This window comes from Myotis yumanensis, unplaced genomic scaffold, assembly GCF_028538775.1.
Source record: "Myotis yumanensis isolate MYYU_CA2020_CCGP unplaced genomic scaffold, mMyoYum1.0.hap1 SCAF_15, whole genome shotgun sequence".
NCBI classification, from domain to species: Eukaryota; Metazoa; Chordata; class Mammalia; order Chiroptera; family Vespertilionidae; genus Myotis; species Myotis yumanensis.
Genome location: NW_027223766.1, coordinates 45,465,260 through 45,484,081, shown reverse-complemented (window position 1 = coordinate 45,484,081; position 18,822 = coordinate 45,465,260). Strand labels below are relative to the sequence as shown.

Below are 18,822 nucleotides of genomic sequence, written 5' to 3'. Positions count from 1 at the left end.
TGCCTTGTGGGCCTCTCCATAGAGCTGTTCACGTGACATGGCCCCTGGCTTCCCACCGAGCAAGTGATGGGGGCAGGGAGATAGAGAGATAGATAGACAGATATGGGTGGATAGCGCTAGATAGATAGACCAAGGTGGGGATGCAGACCTTTTATAACCTCATCTCAGAAATGGAATATCATCATGTTTGCTAGATTCCATTTGTTAGAAGCAAATCCAGTTCATGCTCATGGGGAAGGGAATTAAAACCAATCTCTTGAAGGAAGAAGTATCACAGAATTCGTAAACATATTTTTTAAACCACTACAGATACACACTAACTAATGATGGTTATCTAGGGTTTGTGGGGCAATGAAGGGATCGGCAAATGAGGAATGGGTAGAAGAACATTTTTCACTTGTATCTCTAAAATGGTACATAAAATTTACCACCTTAACTATTTCTAAGTGTGCAGTTCTGTTACCAAAATCAACTCCAGGTCCATGTCCCTGATGTAATTTCATTTTTAAGTTTCATGCTGCGACCTCTGACCAACTTTACTATCCTTAGCAAGCATGTCAAAGCCTTCTCGTTGATGATTATCTATCTACCTTAAAATGTAGCCATAATTATTTTTGTTAGTAATAGCACGACAATGGAGGTAAGTATCAAACTGATGATCATGTCGATTATAAACAAGCATCTATCACAAGACCACCAGAAGGTACGTATGGCCCCTGGTGCTATTGCATTCTTTGTCTCTTTGTCTTGTCAATCATTAGTTACTTTTGACCATATACTATTAGTTACTTTTGGCCATATACTATTTGTTATACTATTAACAATTTACAGTAACACAGGTCTGTAGCACAGAATAATCGTCCCCCACGTAAATTACCCTATAATAAATTCTTTTACATTCTATGGAGTTGCTTGTATTGGTCTTTGGTCTGAAGATACCTTTTGGTGACAATGGCCATTACACCTTTGCCCCACGGTCAGACAAGTTCTGTGGCATTAAGTACATTCACATTGTTGTGCGGCCATCACCGCCAGAATTCTTTTCATTTTGCAAAACTTAAACTCTACCGATTAAACAATAACTCCCCATTCCTCCCTCCTCTCAGACCCTGGCAACCACCATTCTAATTTCTATATATCTACGAATTTGATTACTCCAGGTCTACCTTATTTTTATATAAGAGGAATCATACAGTATGTGTCTTTTAGTGACTGGTTTATATCACTTAACATAATATCCTCAAGTTTCATCCATTTTGTAGCATGTATCAGAATTTCCTTTCTTTATAAGGCTGAATAATATCCCATTTATGTACGTACCACATTGTTTACCCATTCATCAGTCAGTGAACATGTAGGTTGCTTCTATCCCTTGGCTATTGTGAACAATGCTGCTGTGAACATGGGCGTGCAAGTATCTCTTTGAGTCCTCACTTACATATTTTTGTATTTAAAACTTTTTTGTGCCATAGAAATTGCATTAGTGATCAACTGCTGCATAATAAACCGCCCTAAAAGTTGATGGCTTATCACAACAATGATTGATTGTTTCTCCTGGTTCTGTGAGTTGGCTAGATGGTTCTTTCGCTTGCTTACCTGCCTCTGTCACACAGTGGCATTCAGTTGGGAGACCTGGTGGGCCCACAGGTCCAAGTAGGCTTCATTCACATGTCTAGCAGCTGGGCTTGGCTCTTGCCTGGTTCTCCTCCATGTGGCCTCTTATCCTCTAGTGGTTAGGCCAGTTTTCTTACATGGCAGCCTCACAGAGGTATGGAAAAGGGGAAAGCGGAAGCGGCAAGGTTTCTGAGGCACAGGCTCCGGAACTTGCTCAGTGTCGCTTCAGTTATCTTCGATTGGTCCAAGCAAATGTCAAAGATGGCTCCTGGCCAGTGGGAAATACAGTCCACCTCTTGATAAGAGTGGCTGCAAAAAAATTATCTGTGGTCACATTTCATCTACCAAAGGAATATATTACCTATTCGAAAATATTAAATAAAAATGTTTATAGCTGGCCGTGACTGGGTGGCTTAGTTGGTTGGAACATCGTCCAGTACATCAAAAGGCTGCAGGTTCGATTTTGATTTCCAGTCAGGGCACATACCTAGGTAGCAGGTTTGATCCCTAGTCAGGGTGCATACTGGAGGGAACTGATCAATGTCTGTCTGTCTGTGTGTGTGTGTGTGTGTGTGTGTTCTTTGAATGTGCTGAACCCTTCACCGATGCAGAGCTTTTGCACATGCCATTCCTTCCGGTGGAACACCAATCCTACTCTTTCCTGGCAGCAGAACATAGTAGTTGTTGTGGACTAAATTGTGCCTTCCCCCCACCCCTCTTTCTTATGTTGAAATCCTAACCTTCAGTACCTTAGAATATGACTGTTATTTAGAAATAGGGCCTTTAAAGACGTAATTAAGGTAAAATGAGGTTATCAGGGTAGGCGCTTATCCACTACGACACAAACACACATCGAGGGAAGAGCATGTGAGGACACAGGGAGAAGGCAATCTACAAGCCCAGGCGAGAGGCCTCAGGAGAAATCAATTCTGCTAACATCTACGTCAGATATCTGGCCTTCAGGATTGTGAGAAAAGAAGTTGTCATGGCTGCCCTAGCAAACTGTACAGTAGTTAAGCAGCTGAATTCCGAAGCAATCTTCCTAGTTGTAAAACCTGCTGCTGTCAATTCCTAGCTGTGTAACTTTGGGCAAATTATTTACCCTTTTTCTATAAAATGGGGATGAGAGCAATAGTACCAATAGAGTGACAGCCATCTGGTCTGCCCCAGTCTGAGGGGTCTTCTGGGATGCAGGACTTTTTGTGCTAAAATCTGACGAGTCACCCTACACTGAATATGGTTGCTGTGAAAATGAATGAAGAATTCCTAGTACATGGTAAACATGCTAAGTATAGTTACCATTAAATATATTTCAGATTTAGCTTAACTGTTAAGTCTGAAATACTTTCAGGGAAAGAGATACTTTCCCTGACCCCATAATCTGGATTAGGACTCCTTGTTAAGTTATTTTTTATTTGTAAAAAAAAGTTTTTATTGATTTTTGAGAGAGAAGAGAGAAACATCAATTGGCTGCCTCCTGCATGCCCCCTGCTGGGAATCCAGCCTGAAACCTGGGAATGTGCCCTGACCTGGCATTGAACCTGCCAACTTTTGGTGCATGGGTTGAGGCTCAACCACCTGAGCCATGCCAGCCAGGACTCCTTGTTAAGTTCTTTCATAGCATCTGGTTCTTTTTTTTTTTGTCAGTGGTTTCCCAAAATCCATTCTCCTTATTTCCAATAACAATAGGACCCCCGATTTCTAACTGGGCACACGGCTGCCTGGAATAAAGACTATCTCCCAGCTTCCCCGGTAGAAGAGTAAGTTTTGACCAATGGGCTATGAGCCAATGCGATATGTGCAAATTCTGGGTTGTACCCTTCAAGCGGCAGGGGAGAAATTGACATCTGTATTTTCACTAACTGCTAACTAAAATTCAGAGAGGGAGAGGGAGAGAGATAGAAACATAAATGATGAGAGAGAATTATTGATGCCTCCTGCACGCCCTCCACTGGGGATGGAGCCCACAACCTGGGCATGTGTCCTTGACCGGGTTCGAACCTTGGGACCCTTTAGTCCGCAGGCTAACACTCTATCCACTGAGCCAAACCAGCCGGGGCTGGAGAGAGTTCTTGGACCTCCGACCACAGAGTTTAGGAGAAACGTTACGCTGGAGGCACAACTGCAAATACATAGCCAGAGTTGAGAGTGAAAGCTAAAGAGGGTATATCATGGAGGAGCTCTATCCAACGCGCAGGAATGATGGTCCAACAGGGAAGGGTCACGATCGGATGGATGCACATTTCAGAAAGAACCGGGCTGGCTGCAGCATGAGCAGTTTAGGCAACTCCGGAGGCAGGAGGTGCCAGTGGGGACCCAGATGCAGGCAGCTGCTGGCTTGCACCAGGCCAGGTCGTCGCAACTAGACCCAACTCTAATACCGAGGGGCCTGAGGATAAGCGAGTACCGAAGGAGGCTCACCTACTATGGAGATGAACGTTTAAAAGTTATACATCCAGCTAGCAATCTGTCCAGGTATTCTCTAGTCTCCTACCTGGGTGCATACATCTTTCCAAGGAGCTGGCGGGGGGCGGGGGAGGCTGGCGGGAGCGGTTGCACTGACGCAGGGCTTTCCTGGAGCCGAGCAGCAGCAGTGAGCGCGGCGGCGGCGCGGAGCAGAGAACCACAGCGACCCCTGCCGCTCCTCCGAGCCACGGCGTCCCAGCGCCGCTTCCCGCCGCCGCCGCCGGGAGCGCGCGGGGGTCGCAGGGGGCGTGGCCTGGCGTGGCCGCGGGCCGACGGCGCGGGGTCGAAGGGCACGCGCCGTCGGTGTCATGGCGGCCTCCATGCTGGGCTGGGCCTGGGGCCCCCTGCGGCCGGGCGGGCCCGGCGTGTGGGCGCGCGGGCGGCGGCCCCTGGGGCCCGCGGGCTCGGGGCGGAGCGTGGCTGCAGCCAGCGGAGCCGGCGGCGCGGGCGCGGACCGCTACTGCCTCGAGCTGCTCCGGTGAGCAGGCCGGCCTGCCCCGCGGGAGGTCGGGGAGCAGCGGGGCGGGGGCGGGCGGACCCGCTCCTTCCTGTCTCCCGGGGCGCGGGGGCTCCGGGGGAGGGGGCGTGGGGCGTGAGGCACCGGGAACTTTTAGGGGCACAGGGTTCTCTCCCATGTGGTCACGGTGCAGCTGTCAAAGTTAGGACATTGAAATGGACCTGATGTGACCATCTAACCAGCGGTTCTCAACCTGTGGGTCGCGACCCCTTTGGCGGTCCAACGACCCTTTCACAGGGGTCGCCTAAGACCATCCTGCACATCAGATATTTACATTACGATTCATCACAGTAGCAACATTACAGTTATGAAGTAGCAACGAAAATAATCTTATGGTTGGGTCACAACATGAGGAACTGTATTTCAAGGGCCAGAAGGTTGAGAACCACTGATTCTAACCCATAGAATCGGTGTGGATTTTGCTGGTGATTCTTAATTATGTCCTTCGTTACATTTGGGATCACGTGCTACCTTTCGTTGTTACATTTCTTTCGTTTTCTCCAACCTGGAACCGGTTCTCAGTCTTTGCTTGTCTTTCACGAGCTTGACCTTTGTTTTTGTTTTTAGGTTCATGTCGATTTTATTTTTGTTTTTCATTGTTTAAAGTATGACATGTGTCTCCTTCTCCCCCCCCCCCCCCCCCCATTGACACCCTCCCCCGCCCCTCCCGCCCCCAGGACAAGCCCCCACCGCCCGGTGTCTGCGTCTGTGGGTCATGCTGATGTGCACACACACGAGGCCGTTGGGTGACCTCTCACCCCACCCTCTCCCCGCTTTCTCTCTGAGCTTGGCGTTTTTAAAAGCGAATAGGCCAGCTACTTCATAGAATCTCTCGATTTGGGTTTACTTAAGGCTTCCTCCTGATTTATGCATTTCTGGCCGGTGTGTTGGACAAGTCCTGCTGTGCTTTTCTCAGCATCCTGTCAAGAAGCACATGACATTGATTTATCTTCGTCCTGGGATGTGAACTTTTTATTCCTTGGTTGAGAAGGTGTCTTTCAAGTTTCTCCCCTATAAGTTTAATGAATAAGAATGCTAATTAGGCCCTAACCGGTTTGGCTCAGTGGATAGAGCGTCGGCCTGCGGACTAAAGGGTCCCAGGTTCGAATTCGGTCAAGCGCATGTACCTTGGTTGCGGGCACATCCCCAGTACGGGGCGTGCAGGAGGCAGCTGATCGAAGTTTCTAACTCTCTATCCCTCTCCTTTCCTCTCTGTAAAAAAATCAATAAAATATATTTTAAAAAAGAATGCTGATTAGTAAGTGAGGAGTTCAGTACTATGTAAGTATCCCATTTCTATCCAGCTTTCATCTATTTAACATTTCTAGACACTTATTGATTTTTTTTGCTTGAATCAGTTATTTGATAGTTATCAAATGAAGATTAAAAAAAATAACATGTTTTCTAGGTTTATCAGTTGATGTTGTACTGGTTGTTAAGTGTTTTCTTCCCTTCCAATTTATTCTTTTTTGTTGTTGTTAACCCTCACCTAAGGATATTTTTTCCATTGATTTCTTGAAAGAGTGGAAGGGAGGGAAGGAGAGAAGGGGGGAGAGAGAGAGAGAGAGAAACATCGATGTGAGAGAGACACATCTATTGGTTGCCTCCTGCACGTGCCCTGACTGGGACCGGGGATCAAACCTGCAACCCAGGTAGTACATGCCCTTGACCTGGAATTGAGCCCACAACCCTCCTGTGCCTAGGCTGATGCGCGTAACTGCTGAGCCACACCAGCCAGGGCTGTTTAGTCCTTCATTTATGATACAGGCTCATAGGGTCCTGTTTCAGTCTGTTAACTATCATTATTTCTTGATGTTCAAATTGTCCCAGATGTGGCCAGAGGCAACTTGATCATGTCCATTTCTTTGTCCTTTTGACAAACCCCTTCATTCTTTGAACATTTCTTTCTGCTCAAGAAGGTGTTTCAGGCTTATCTTGTATTTTCCCCGCCCCAGTCCTGGAGTCAGTCTTTCCTCCAAGGATTCCTAGCGTTTGTTTGTTTGTTTTTTCAGTGGAGAGAGGTATTTAGAAACCAAGATCTAGGTGTCGGGTGCGGGTGTGTTCGCTGATACTGTGGCCAAGGTGGGAGGAGTAGCATTGCTTCTAGGCTCGCTCAGCAGATATTGCTAGGAAACAAGTACAGTATGTGCTAGTGGGTGTGCATACATGCAAGCACCCCCACACCCCTCTATTGTTTTCTGTCTTTATGTCTATCTGTTTATTTATCTATGTATTAAAAACTGCCAGTTCATACCAGGACTTGCTGGAACTGCTTTGGTAGCTCATTTGAATTCTTACAAAGTGATATGAGTCGAAATAAATTAATGGAGATTAATTATTTCTTATTTTTAACTGTCTGGGATTGTGGACAGGTACGTTTTTAGTAACTGTAGAGAAACGGGTATAGAATATAAAAAATTTCAGGCCTTTTTTGAATTGAAGCCTCATTATTTTCAGGTAATTCTGGTTAGTATTTTTTTGTGTGCAGTTTGAAAGTCAAAAGTAACTCTTTTTTTTTTTTTTTTTTTTTTGCCTATCTGTTACAGGAAACGAGATTATGAAGGCTATTTATGCTCCCTGCTGCTTCCTACAGAATCCAGAAGCTCTGCTTTTGCACTGAGAGCCTTCAATGTGGAACTGGCTCAGGCTGGTATTAAAATTATTTGCAAAAATGGTGATATAACGTGTTTAATGCTGAACAATAAAGAAATATAAGTGAAATAAATCAGACAAAGAAAGTCAAATACCCTATGGTCTCATATATGGAATCTAAAGCAGGACAAAAGAAAACAAAGCCCCCAAACTCATAGATACAGAGACCAGGTTGATGGTTGCCAGCGACAGAGCTGGGATATGGGTGAAATGGGTGGTCAAAAGGTACAAGCTTTGTTATAAATGAGTAAGTCCTGGGGATGTAATGTACAGCATGATGACTATAGCTAAGAGTAGATCTTAAACGTTCTAATCACAAGAAAAAGAAGGTTTATAACTGTGTACTGATGGATGTTAACTACACTTATTGTGGTGATTACTTCACAATATATACATATATCAAGTCACGTTGTATACATGAAACTAATGTACTGTTACATATCAATTATATCTCAGTTTTTAAATATTTACCCCCTAGATTTAGCATGCATTGGTGCTTCTTGCTTGAATCTCACAAGGCCATTCTTAATTAGTAGTGAGTGAAGGAGACTGTAAAATAATTACTTAGTGAATGAATGAGTTTATTTAAAATGTCCATACAGTAATACTTTTTGTGGTGTACAGTTCTATAGGTTTTGAAAAATGCGTAGTCATGTACTCACCACCATAGTCATGAGAAAACAATTCCAGCAACCAAAAAATTCCCTTTATAGTCAACCTCACCCCTCACCCATACTATTTTGCAGATCCTTCTGCTTCCAGGTTATTTTGAAGTACATTTCAGATAAACTTTTCTATCTGTCAACAGTTCAGTATGCATCTCTAAAAGATAACGCACTTAGAAATAATCATAATGCCATCATCATACATTAAAACCTTAATAGTAACTTCTTAATGTCATTAAACATCTGGTGTTCACATTTTCCAATTTCTCTCTCTCTTCAAATCAGGATTCAGTAAGGTTTACATGTAAAGACTGGTTGATCTAGTTCTTAAATTTCTTTTAAACTAAACTCCTCCTCCTGTTTGTTTTTTCTTGCAGTTGTTTTCTAGAATCTCTCCTATTTTCGAAAATATTTTTGAATAAGCACCAAGTAATTTGTAGCTTTTACTTAGAAAACTCATAATGACAACAGTTTAAGGAAAAATTAAAACAAATGTATATAGGTTTTGGCTGAATTATGTGATTATGCAGTCATAAATATTGATTTTTTAGACTGTTAACAGTGCATTTATTGAAGTTTTAAAACCCTATTTGTAGATTAAGGATTCAGTTTCTGAGAAAACAATTGGACTGATGCGAATGCAGTTTTGGAAGAAAACTGTGGATGACATATACAGTGACAATCCACCACATCAGCCTGTGGCCATTGAACTGTGGAAGGTAAAAAAAAATTATAAGAATTTTATTTGAGCATATTTTTGATGCATACAATTTGGATAATAGTGATGGGCAGTCTGTCCTAAAAAGATTGTTAGGCTCATGTAATGTTCTGATATATGTTAGTTTGGAGAGAAGAATTTAAAATTATACACTAATAATTTGCACAGATTTTTTATGTATTTCTTTATTAAAGGAAAAAAGAGGGATCTGGTCACTTTTTGTTATCAATTATTTTCCACATATTTGGTTGCAGAATTTAAACCCTACACATTTGAAGCAATGGCAGGTAAATTTTCTGTTCTACCTCTGAAGGGAGACGTGCTCTCAATATTGTCTAGACACAAATCTAAAACTGCCTTTCTAGTTTGATAGGATTGCCTGTTTGTTGATGAATTTTAGGTATTAGAGGATGGAAGCCGAAGAGCTAGAGTATTATTTGTATAGATAGATGTATGTAATAGTTTTACATTAAAGCAGCTGTATGGAACCCTCATTCATACACAGCTATGCACAGTTTAGAAATATGCTCAATTAAGAACAGAGGAAGGGAATTAGGTGCTTTTGTCACTGATCTGTGTCCCCGTTGTAACATGATGAGTGCCGAAAGACAATTTCTGTGCCAGCAGCCACTCACAGACCTGACAGTGGTACACCTCTTCTCAGGTCTGTGCGCCAGCAGAGGCAGACCCCATTTCTGGGCCCCAGATTGACTTCACAGAGCCCCAGTAAGGATGGAAAGCCAGGCCCCTCCAGCAGGGACTGAGAAGAAAAAGTGGATGGGAAGCTGTGAGTATTAGATTAGTTGTTGACCTCTATTCATCCCACTTCAGTAACTTCAACCTAGGTGACTCAGTTTAGAGAAAAGTGTCTCTAAAATCCAGAAACTTTCTGTTGATTATTATTATTATTATTATTATTTAAATACATATTTATTGATTTCAGAGAGGAAGGGAGAGGGAGAGAGAGATAGAAACATCAATGATGAGAGAGAATCATTGATTGGCTGCCCCCTGCACACCCCCTACTGGGGATCGAGCCAGCAACTCGGGCATTAGCCCTTGACCAGAATCTATAGGCAAACCGGCTGGGGCTGTTTATTATTTTATACACAAACCTCACTGCAATAGAGGTTTATACTAAGTCTTGCATTGAAAGTTCGGGCCTTAGTCAGGAAATATCATGAAGAGTCAAAATTCCTGTAACACAAATTTATCTTGCTTTGGCTTTTCTTAAACAGAAGACATATCTGAATTACAGAATGTTTAAATGTGTGCCAATTTGTCCAATTTTATAATAACAGCTTAAATTTTAATGATTAATGTTGACCAGCTCTTTTTTTTTTAAATATATTTTATTGGTTTTTTACAGAGAGGAAGGGAGAGAGATAGAGAGTTAGAAACATCGATGAGAGAGAAACATCGCTCAGCTGCCTCCTGCACACCTCCCGCTGGGGATGTGCCACAACCAAGGTACATGCCCTTGACTGGAATTGAACCCGGGACCTTTCAGTCCGCAGGCCGACGCTCTATCCACTGAGCCAAACCGGTTAGGGCTGGCCAGCTCTTTTATATGACCAGTGCTGAAGGTTAATACGAATATTTGAAAGGAGCAGATAGTGTTCAGAGCATTTGCCCTCCTTGTATGTTCTTATCCTCCTCATTCTGCAGGAGCATATGCTTATATTACCACTGTCCAGTCAAACCTCCCATTGGTTCTTCAAAGAGTCTCAGGTTCCTTAAGAGATAAGTAGAGAAACAGTGACTGTGTTGTCGAGGGCACATTCCTGCTGCACTCTGTCGGTGGTGCTTTTAGAGTACAAAGTAGTTGAATATCTAACTTCTCAGCCATTTCATACGGGTTTCTCCATTTCTCTGTAGTTTAAATTTATGTTTATAGCCAAGGTCTTTATTCTGTTCAACTTCAGTTTTCAAAGTTTTAATGCTTTATTCAGCTGGTTTTCAGCTTCCTACAAATAATTTGTTTACCTTGATCTCGGATTCCCCTCAGAATGAGATAGAAGAACTCTATTTTGTGGTCAAGGAAGTGCAGCCATTATTATAACTTCATCCTTGAGAAAATAGGAGTATGACTTCTCGTGGTTAAATATTGAGTACTTTTATGTTCCAGGAATGGTGTTTGATGGTATGGTTACAAAGATCAGACATACCCTGCCCCACTCAGACACGTACCAAATAAAACGAGCAGGACTCTGTAAGGACTGAGGAACCCCATTGGTTCCTGGGCTTGTGGAGGGGGGCTAGTGGGAGTCCTGCTGTGTAACAGCAGCAGTGCTGAGGGCACTTGGAGCCAACTTTGTGCAGCCCTGTTAGCTTCTTTTCGGTTTCTGCCAGCAAAGTGAGCTCTGGTCTCCATACTTTCACCCTTGTCACATATGTGTATTGATGAGCATGCTAGCTAGCCTTGACATTCAGTTGTCAATCACATCTTAGAGTCTTAGTTGAAGTATGGGATATTCCTAAGACTTTATGTTTCACTACTATTACTATAGTGAAAATATGTCTTATTTAGTGTTGATTTGACAAGAAAACAATGTTTTTAAAACTTATCAAACTTTCAGAAAGGTTTCCAAATAAAAAATAGTATAAGAACACTTCTATACCCTTTACCCAGATTTACCTATTGTTAACATTTAAAACGTTTTATCCCGCCGTAACCGGTTTGGCTCAGTGGATAGAGCAGGGGTGGGCAAACTTTTTGACTCGAGGGCCACAATGGGTTCTTAAACTGGACCGGAGGGCCGGAACAAAAGCATGGATGGAGTGTTTGTGTGAACTAATATAAATTCACAGTAAACATCATTACATAAAAGGGTACGGTCTTTTGTTTTTTTTAGTTTTATTCATTCCAAACGGGCCGGATCTGGCCCGCGGGCCGTAGTTTGCCCACGGCTAGGATAGAGCATCAGCCTGTGGACTGAAGAGTCCCAGGTTCAATCCCGGTCAAGCGCATGTACCTTGGTTTCGGGCACATCCCCAGTAGGGGGTGTGCAGGAGGCAGCTGATCAATGTTTCTCTCTCATCGATGTTTCTAACTATCTCTCTCCCTTCCTCTCTGTAAAAAATCAATAAAATATATTTTTTTAAAAAAATAAAACATTTTATCCCATTTGTTAATCATTTGTACTGCTCACTCACATGGGTGCATGAGCTTGTTCTCTCTCTCTGTGTTTTTTTCTGAATCATTTTTTAGTGTAAGTTATATACATCGTGGCCCTTTATCCTTAAATACTTTAGTGAGTATTTCCTAAGAATAGGGACATTCTATTATATAACCAAAACAGTTAAGACTGGTAAATTTAACTTTGATATAACACTTTTTATCTAATTTTCCATTTATATTCCAGTTTTGTCAGTTGACCCAATAATGTCCACTGTAGTGTTTTTTCCCTCCAGTATAGGATTCAGTCTAAGGTCAGGTAATATTTGTCTTATCTCTTAAGCCTATTTTAATCTGTAACATTTCCACAGCCTTCCTTTCTTTTCTATGACATTACCTTTTCGAAGAGGATAGCCCCTCCGATTTTTTTTAATAGAACATTACTCATTTTGGATTCATCTGATGTTTTCTCAGGTTGTGCATTCTGGCCATAATACTGCATAGACGACGTTGTCTTCTTAGGGTGTCATATCTGAAGGCATATTTTGTACATCTGTACCTTATTCGCATTGTTAATGTTCATCATCCAGTCAAGATGTTGCCTGGTTTTCCCCTGTATAATTATAATTCTCCTGGCAACTATAAGACAATGCAAATATTCTATTCCTCATTAATTTCCCCTGAAACATAGCATTCATTGATGGCTCTTGTCTGATTCAGTCTTTACTATTATGATTGCAAAATGCTCATTTTTCAATTCTAATACTCCGAGCACATTTACCAGTTGGCAGTAACCAAGATCTCTCACTCTCCTATATTTATTTGTCTATTAATTATTGTTATAAACTCATGAAATTCTATTTTTTTCCAGTAGTTTATAGTTCATTACTAAACTTAATTATTTTGGTGTTCAAATAGTCCCAGATTTGGACAGTGGGAAACCCTTTCAAACTGCCTCCCATAATTTTTTTGAGCATTTTCTATTTTCTGGAACAATAAGATACTCTAGGGATCATATTAACTCTCCCTTGCCCAACTCTGGAAATTGCTCATTTCTTTGGATCCCTGTTTCTTTGGGAGAAATGCTTTTAGTGACTGAGATGTGGGCACAGGTGTGGTCTTTTACTAGAGTGTCTTTACCTGCTAAAGTAATACTGTGCCTTGCAGATTATTCCCTTTGGAGTTTTAGTTACTCTTTTCCTTTTGGATAAGTGGTTATTTTTATTCATTAGAATCTTTATCCTATGGAAAGAAGTTTGCATGTAATAAGCAGGCATAGGCATCAGGGTGCATCAATAACAGAAGCTTGGGTATTTAATTGTTGTGCTTGTTTGAAATTGGAATCCTTAAACTACTAATAGTATAATGAAAAATACAGACTAGTGGAAAAGTTTTAGATATATTATCTTTACTTGGAAATATTTTCTAGGGACATTTTCTTTTTTCCTGGTATTGGTTTAACACAGCTATTTATTTGGTGGTGAGTTATTACAAATGTTCCCTTTCCCAGTTTTGTATTTGGTTTGTTTATTTTTATTCAGGTCTGCAGAAGTCATTTCTAGTGCTTTCTAAAAATTTATAATACTCTTCTTTTTTTTAGGCTGTCAAAAGACATAATCTGACTAAAAGATGGCTTATGAAAATCATTGATGAAAGAGTAAGTTGAAATTGCTCAAGTCTTAAATTTTTCTTCCTTTTTAATCTTTAAACGAATTTTTCATCAAAATTTGAGTAGTCAACCCAGTACTTGGATCTCTGTCCAAAGAGTAGAGGGAATAAGGAAAGTTTGATGGTTCTAGTGAATGGAATCCTAAGCTAAGTTCTTAGAACTGAGTTCTATTCTAGTTCCCACAAATTGCTCGATGACCTGGGCTAACCTGTACAATCTTTCTGATACATTGTTGGCTCAGTGTCCTCACTGGCCTGATGTTTGTAATGTACTATTGCCATAAAAGTGCAAGTTTACTTAACTTTATGTGAATATAATCTATGAATAACCATAGCTATAGTAATCCTATATAATAAAAGGGTAATATGCAAATAGACCGAACAGCAGAACAACTGAACAACCAATCAAAGTGAAATATGCTAATGATATGCTAAGGCTGCTCAACTGCTCACTATGACATGAACTGACCACCAAGTGGCAGGCAGTCAACTGCTTGACCAGTTGCTATGATGTGCACTGACCACCAGGGGGCAGATGCTCCAACTGGTAGGTTAGTTTACTGCTGGGGTCCAGCCAATTGGGACTAAGTGAGATGGGCCAGACATGCCCTGGAGCCCTCCCGCTGTCCCTCCCCGGCCTGTTCATGCACTGGTAGGGCCCCTTAGCCTGGCCTGTGCCCTTTTGCAATCTGAGACCCCTCAGGGAGTGTTGGAGAGCCGGTTTCAGCCCGATCTGCAGGCCACTCTCCTTGGGAGGACGCCAGACGCAGGGCTCATGGCTGGCGAGTGCTGCGAGCCTCTCCCTTTCGGGACTGATTGGGCACAAGCTTTCGGCAGGCACAGTGGGGCCGGCGTAAGGGGAGCGGCAAGTAGGAGTTGCAGGCGGCATTGGGTTGTGGGTTTTGGCCCAATCCCTACAGGCCACCCAGAGGGACCCCACCTGTGCACGAATTAGTGCACCAGGCCTGTAGTAATAATATAAGCCAAAATGAGATGGTGGCTTCAACATTAAGAAAAATTTGCTCAGTTGACCAATAGAGTTAATTAGCACTAAGAAAATAATTTTTCCAGATGTCCTGGTTTTATGACATTAAGAAAATTGGAGAACTTAAGGCAGAGATAGCTTTCCTGTTTAATGGAATAATAACACTTAGCATTTGTAGGGAGAAATATTTAAAAGTAAAGGACTGTGCTCATCTCCTCTCATAGAGTCAATGCAGTGCCTATAAAAATTCCAGCTGCCTTTTTTACAGAAATTGACAAGCTGATCCTAAAGTTCTTATGCAAATGCAAGGGACCCAGAATCACCAAAACAATGTTGCAAAAGGAGAACAAAGTTCGAGGACTCATATTTCTTGATTTCGAAACTTAACTACAAAGTTACAGGAATCAAACTGTGGTACTGATATAGAATAGACATATAGATCAATAGAATTGAGAGTCCAACAATAAACCCATATATTTATAGTCAGTTGATTTTTGACAAGAGTGTGAAGATAATTCAGTGGGGAAAATATTTGTTTCAACAAATGTTGTTGGGACAACTGGATAGCCACATGCAAAAGAATGAATTTGGACTCCTACCTCACACCGTATACAAAAACTTACTCAAGATGGATCAAAAACCTAAATGTAAGACAATTGTAAAACTCTTAGGAGAAAACATAGGCATAAGTTTTTGTGACTTTAGGATGGGCAGTGATTTCTTAGATATGATAACAAAAGCACAGGAAATAAAATATATACCTGGTAATTGGACTTTATCAAAATTAAAAAATTTAAGGAAGTTAAAAGACAGTTCATAGAATGGGAAAAAGTATTTGCCAGTTATATATTTGATAAGAGACTAGTATCTAGAATATGTAAAGAATTCTTAGAGCTAAACACTAAAGAAGACAGATAATTCAATTTATTTATTTATTTAATTTTATTTTTTAAAATATATTTTATTGATTTTTTACAGAGAGGAAGGGAGAGAGATAGAAAGTTAGAAACATCGATGAGAGAGAAACATCGATCAGCTGCCTCCTGCACACCTCCTACTGGGGATGTGCCCGCAACCCAGGTACGTGCCCTTGACCGGAATCAAACCTGGGACCTTTCAGTCCGCAGGCCGACGCTCTATCCACTGAGCCAAACCGGTTTCGGCAGATAATTCAATTTAAAAATAGGCAAAGGATCTGAGTAAACATTCTTTAAGAAGATATACCAATGCCAAAACCGGTTTGGCTCGGTGGATAGAGCGTCGGCCTGCGGACTGAAAGGTCCCAGGTTCGATTCCGGTCAAGGGCATGTACCTGGGTTTCGGGCACATCCCCAGTAGGGAGTGTGCAGGAGGCAGCTGATTGATGTTTCTCTCTCATCGATGTTTCTAACTCTCTATCTCTCTCCCTTCCTCTCTGTAAAAAATCAATAAAATATATTTATTAAAAAAAAAAGAAGAAGAAGAAGATATACCAATGACCAATAAGCACCTGAAGATATGTTCAGTATGTTTTTATTAGGGAAACGTAAATAAAAAACATAATGAGATACTGCTTCATATGTAGATTATGTAGATTATAATAAAAAAGATATTGGTGAGAATGTGGAGAAATTGGAATCCTTCATACATTCCTCATGGAATGTAAAATGGTACAGCTGCTTTGGAAAAACGGTTTTTCAAAAATTAAACAGAGTTTACTATAGACCCAGCATTTTACTCCTAGGTTATATACCAAGAGAAATGAGAATATATGTCCACACAAAACTTGTGTACAATGTTTATAACAGCATAGTCCAAAAATGGGAACAACTCAGTCTATCAATGAATGAATAGACAAAATATGGTATATCCATACAATGGAATATTGTTTATAATTTCTTCCATTAAAAAGAATGAAGTACTGATAGGAGCTTAGACTTGTATGAACCTTAGTAACCTGCTAATTAAAAGAAGCCAGATATAAAAAGCCACATATTGTATCATTGTGTTTTTATAAAATGTCCAGAACAGACAAATCCATGGGAACAAAAGGTAGATTCTTGGCTTGTCAGGAGATGAGGGGAAGGGAAATGGGAAGTGACTGCTTCCTGGATATGGATTTCTTTTTGGTGATGAAAACATTCCAGGGTTCACTGTAGCTGGTTTGGCTCAGTGGATAGAATCTCGGCCCATAGACTGAAGGGTCCCAGGTTCAGTTCTAGTCAAGGGCACATACCTTGGTTGCAGGCTCAGTCCCCAGCCCTGGTTGGGCCCTGTGCAGGGAACAACCAGTCGATGTGTCTCTCTCTGTCTCTCTGTAAAAATAAGTGGAAAAATATCCTCAGGTGAGGATTACAAAAAACAAACAAACAAAAAAAACCAAATTCCAGAATTAGGTAGTGGTGATAGTTGCGTAACTTGGTGAATATACTAAAAACCACTGACCTCATATATTTTAAAAAGATAAATTTTATGGTCTATGAGTTATGTCATTTTTTAAAATATAAAAGATTTGGACATATTTCTTTTCCCCTGGAATCATTGCTGGTATCAATTTTTTCTGATTAAAAAGAGGAAGGGTGTATCACCTTGAAAACAGTCTTTGTTAATGTATTATTATAAAAGTGGCTAGCTTTTACTAGGATTTACATTTTTTTGTTTCTTGAATAGAGTGAATAGAATTGTGCTCAGTTCATCAATCCTGTTACTTTATTGACCACTAAAGGCCCAGTGCACGAAATTCATGCAAGAGTAGGCCTTCCTTCCCCCAGCTGCTGGCACCGGGTCCCTCTGGCACCTGGGACCCGGGCTTCCTTCACAGAGGGAGGCCCCGCCCACCCACCACAGCCTGGGCTCCCTTTGTGGGATGATCGTGGAACCCCCCTGATTGATTGCCCCACTGGCTGGTGGCCTGGGCCTCCCTCTGCGGGGCGATCATGGGGCGATGGCTGAGCCCCCGACCAATCGCATCGCACCCACCTTGGCTGGCCTGGCGCCAGTGGATGTCATAGCATGGTCGTCCAGAAGGTTGTTCGGTCTGATTAACATATTTCACTCTTATTATTATAGAAAATTTGGGGGCACCCGCCTTGGCTGGCCTGGCGCCAGTGGATGTCATAGCATGGTCGTCCAGAAAGTTGTTCGGTCTAATTAACATATTACACTCTTATTATTATAGAAAATTTGGGGGGGGTGGCGTGGAGAGACTGGGTTATGAGTCTCCTTTCTTTTTCTTTTACTTTTTTTTTTTTACATTTGTCTAAACTATGCATGCAGAAGAGATGAAATAGTTACTCCATCTCAATTGACAGTGGTCCAATGTTATTTTATTCTGTGCATATAACTGCTCATATCATTGTAAAGACTATAGCAGCAAATAAATGGGAAGTCCTTTCTTTTCCTAGGCACCTTTTCCTTATTGAGAGCATGGGCTTGACAGTCAAAATGTGTGACTTGAATCCTATCTCTACCATTTATTAGCTACTAGAGGCCCGTGCACTGGGGAGGGTTCCTCAGCCTGGCCTGCGCCCTCTCACAGTCCGGGACCCCTCAGGGGATGTCCACCTGCCAGCTTAGGCCCGCTCCGTGCTCATGGCTGGCGAGCACAGTGGCAGTGGCGGGAGTGTCTCCTGCCTCCATGGCAGCGAGCCCGGCTTCTGGCTGAGTGGTGCTCCCCTTGTGGGAGTGTGCTGACCACCAGGGGGCAGCTCCTGTGTTGAGCATCTGCCCCCCTCTGGTCAGTGTGCATCAGAGCCACCGGCCGTGTTGTCGATTTGCATATTAGGGTTTTATTATATAGAATGTGACCTTAGGAATATGACTTAATGTGTCTGGGACTCAGTTTCTTCATCTGCAAAATGGGAGAAGTATTATTTTGTTATCTTTGGGGGGATGCTAAGATTAAAAAGATAATGTTTAGTGCTGAAGTAAGAGCTCAATAAAGTCAGTTTTTTGTGATAACTTGGGCTTTCGAAGGAATTAAAAATTAAGCCAACCTATGTTCATGGTGATTTGTGCATTGAGATTAATACTGAGATATTTATTTTGAGGGGTGATTTGTAAGATTGTGTAGAACTTTCATATCTTAATTTTATTTTAATCTTCTTTTACTTTGTATAAACAGTATATACTTAATATTTTTATTATTCCGTTCTTTGGGGCAAAAAATCGTGTCTTTATAAATTTTGATAATTCAGCAAACTTGATTTGCCTTTTGTTTGATTATAGGAAAAAAATTTGGATGACAAAGCATATCGTAATATCCAGGAACTGGAAAATTATGCCGAAAACACACAGAGTTCTCTTCTTTATTTAACACTAGAAATATTGGGTAAGTTGTGTTTTTTTTAATTTCATACTTCTCTTTTTCTGAATAAAACACGTTTCAGACTTCATTCTTTCATAATTTGACAATCTAACCACTTTAACACTGAAGTTTTT

The 18,822-nt window shown here is 41.5% G+C and overlaps 1 protein-coding gene and 1 non-coding gene across 5 annotated transcripts in view; one reads left to right on the top strand and one right to left on the bottom strand.

The window, feature by feature from the left end:
- The window catches only part of NDUFAF6 (NADH:ubiquinone oxidoreductase complex assembly factor 6), a 57,143-nt gene that overhangs the window by 26,510 nt on the left and 11,811 nt on the right, over positions 1 to 18,822 (top strand). The window contains exons 1-5 of one of the 4 annotated variants that reach the window (XM_070392215.1): positions 4,389 to 4,558; positions 7,144 to 7,243; positions 8,511 to 8,633; positions 13,351 to 13,407; positions 18,610 to 18,712. In XM_070392215.1, coding sequence (XP_070248316.1) covers positions 4,389 to 4,558; positions 7,144 to 7,243; positions 8,511 to 8,633; positions 13,351 to 13,407; positions 18,610 to 18,712 — 553 coding nt within the window. Of the gene's footprint in view, positions 1 to 4,388; positions 4,559 to 7,143; positions 7,248 to 8,510; positions 8,634 to 9,296; positions 9,420 to 13,350; positions 13,408 to 18,609; positions 18,713 to 18,822 lie in introns of those variants that run through there. The other 3 variants (XM_070392218.1, XM_070392216.1, XM_070392217.1) reach the window with 3 other exon arrangements.
- Positions 17,636 to 17,770, bottom strand: LOC138993556 (small nucleolar RNA SNORA20). The gene has a single exon (XR_011468283.1). It is a non-coding gene; the product is annotated as a small nucleolar RNA SNORA20 (small nucleolar RNA).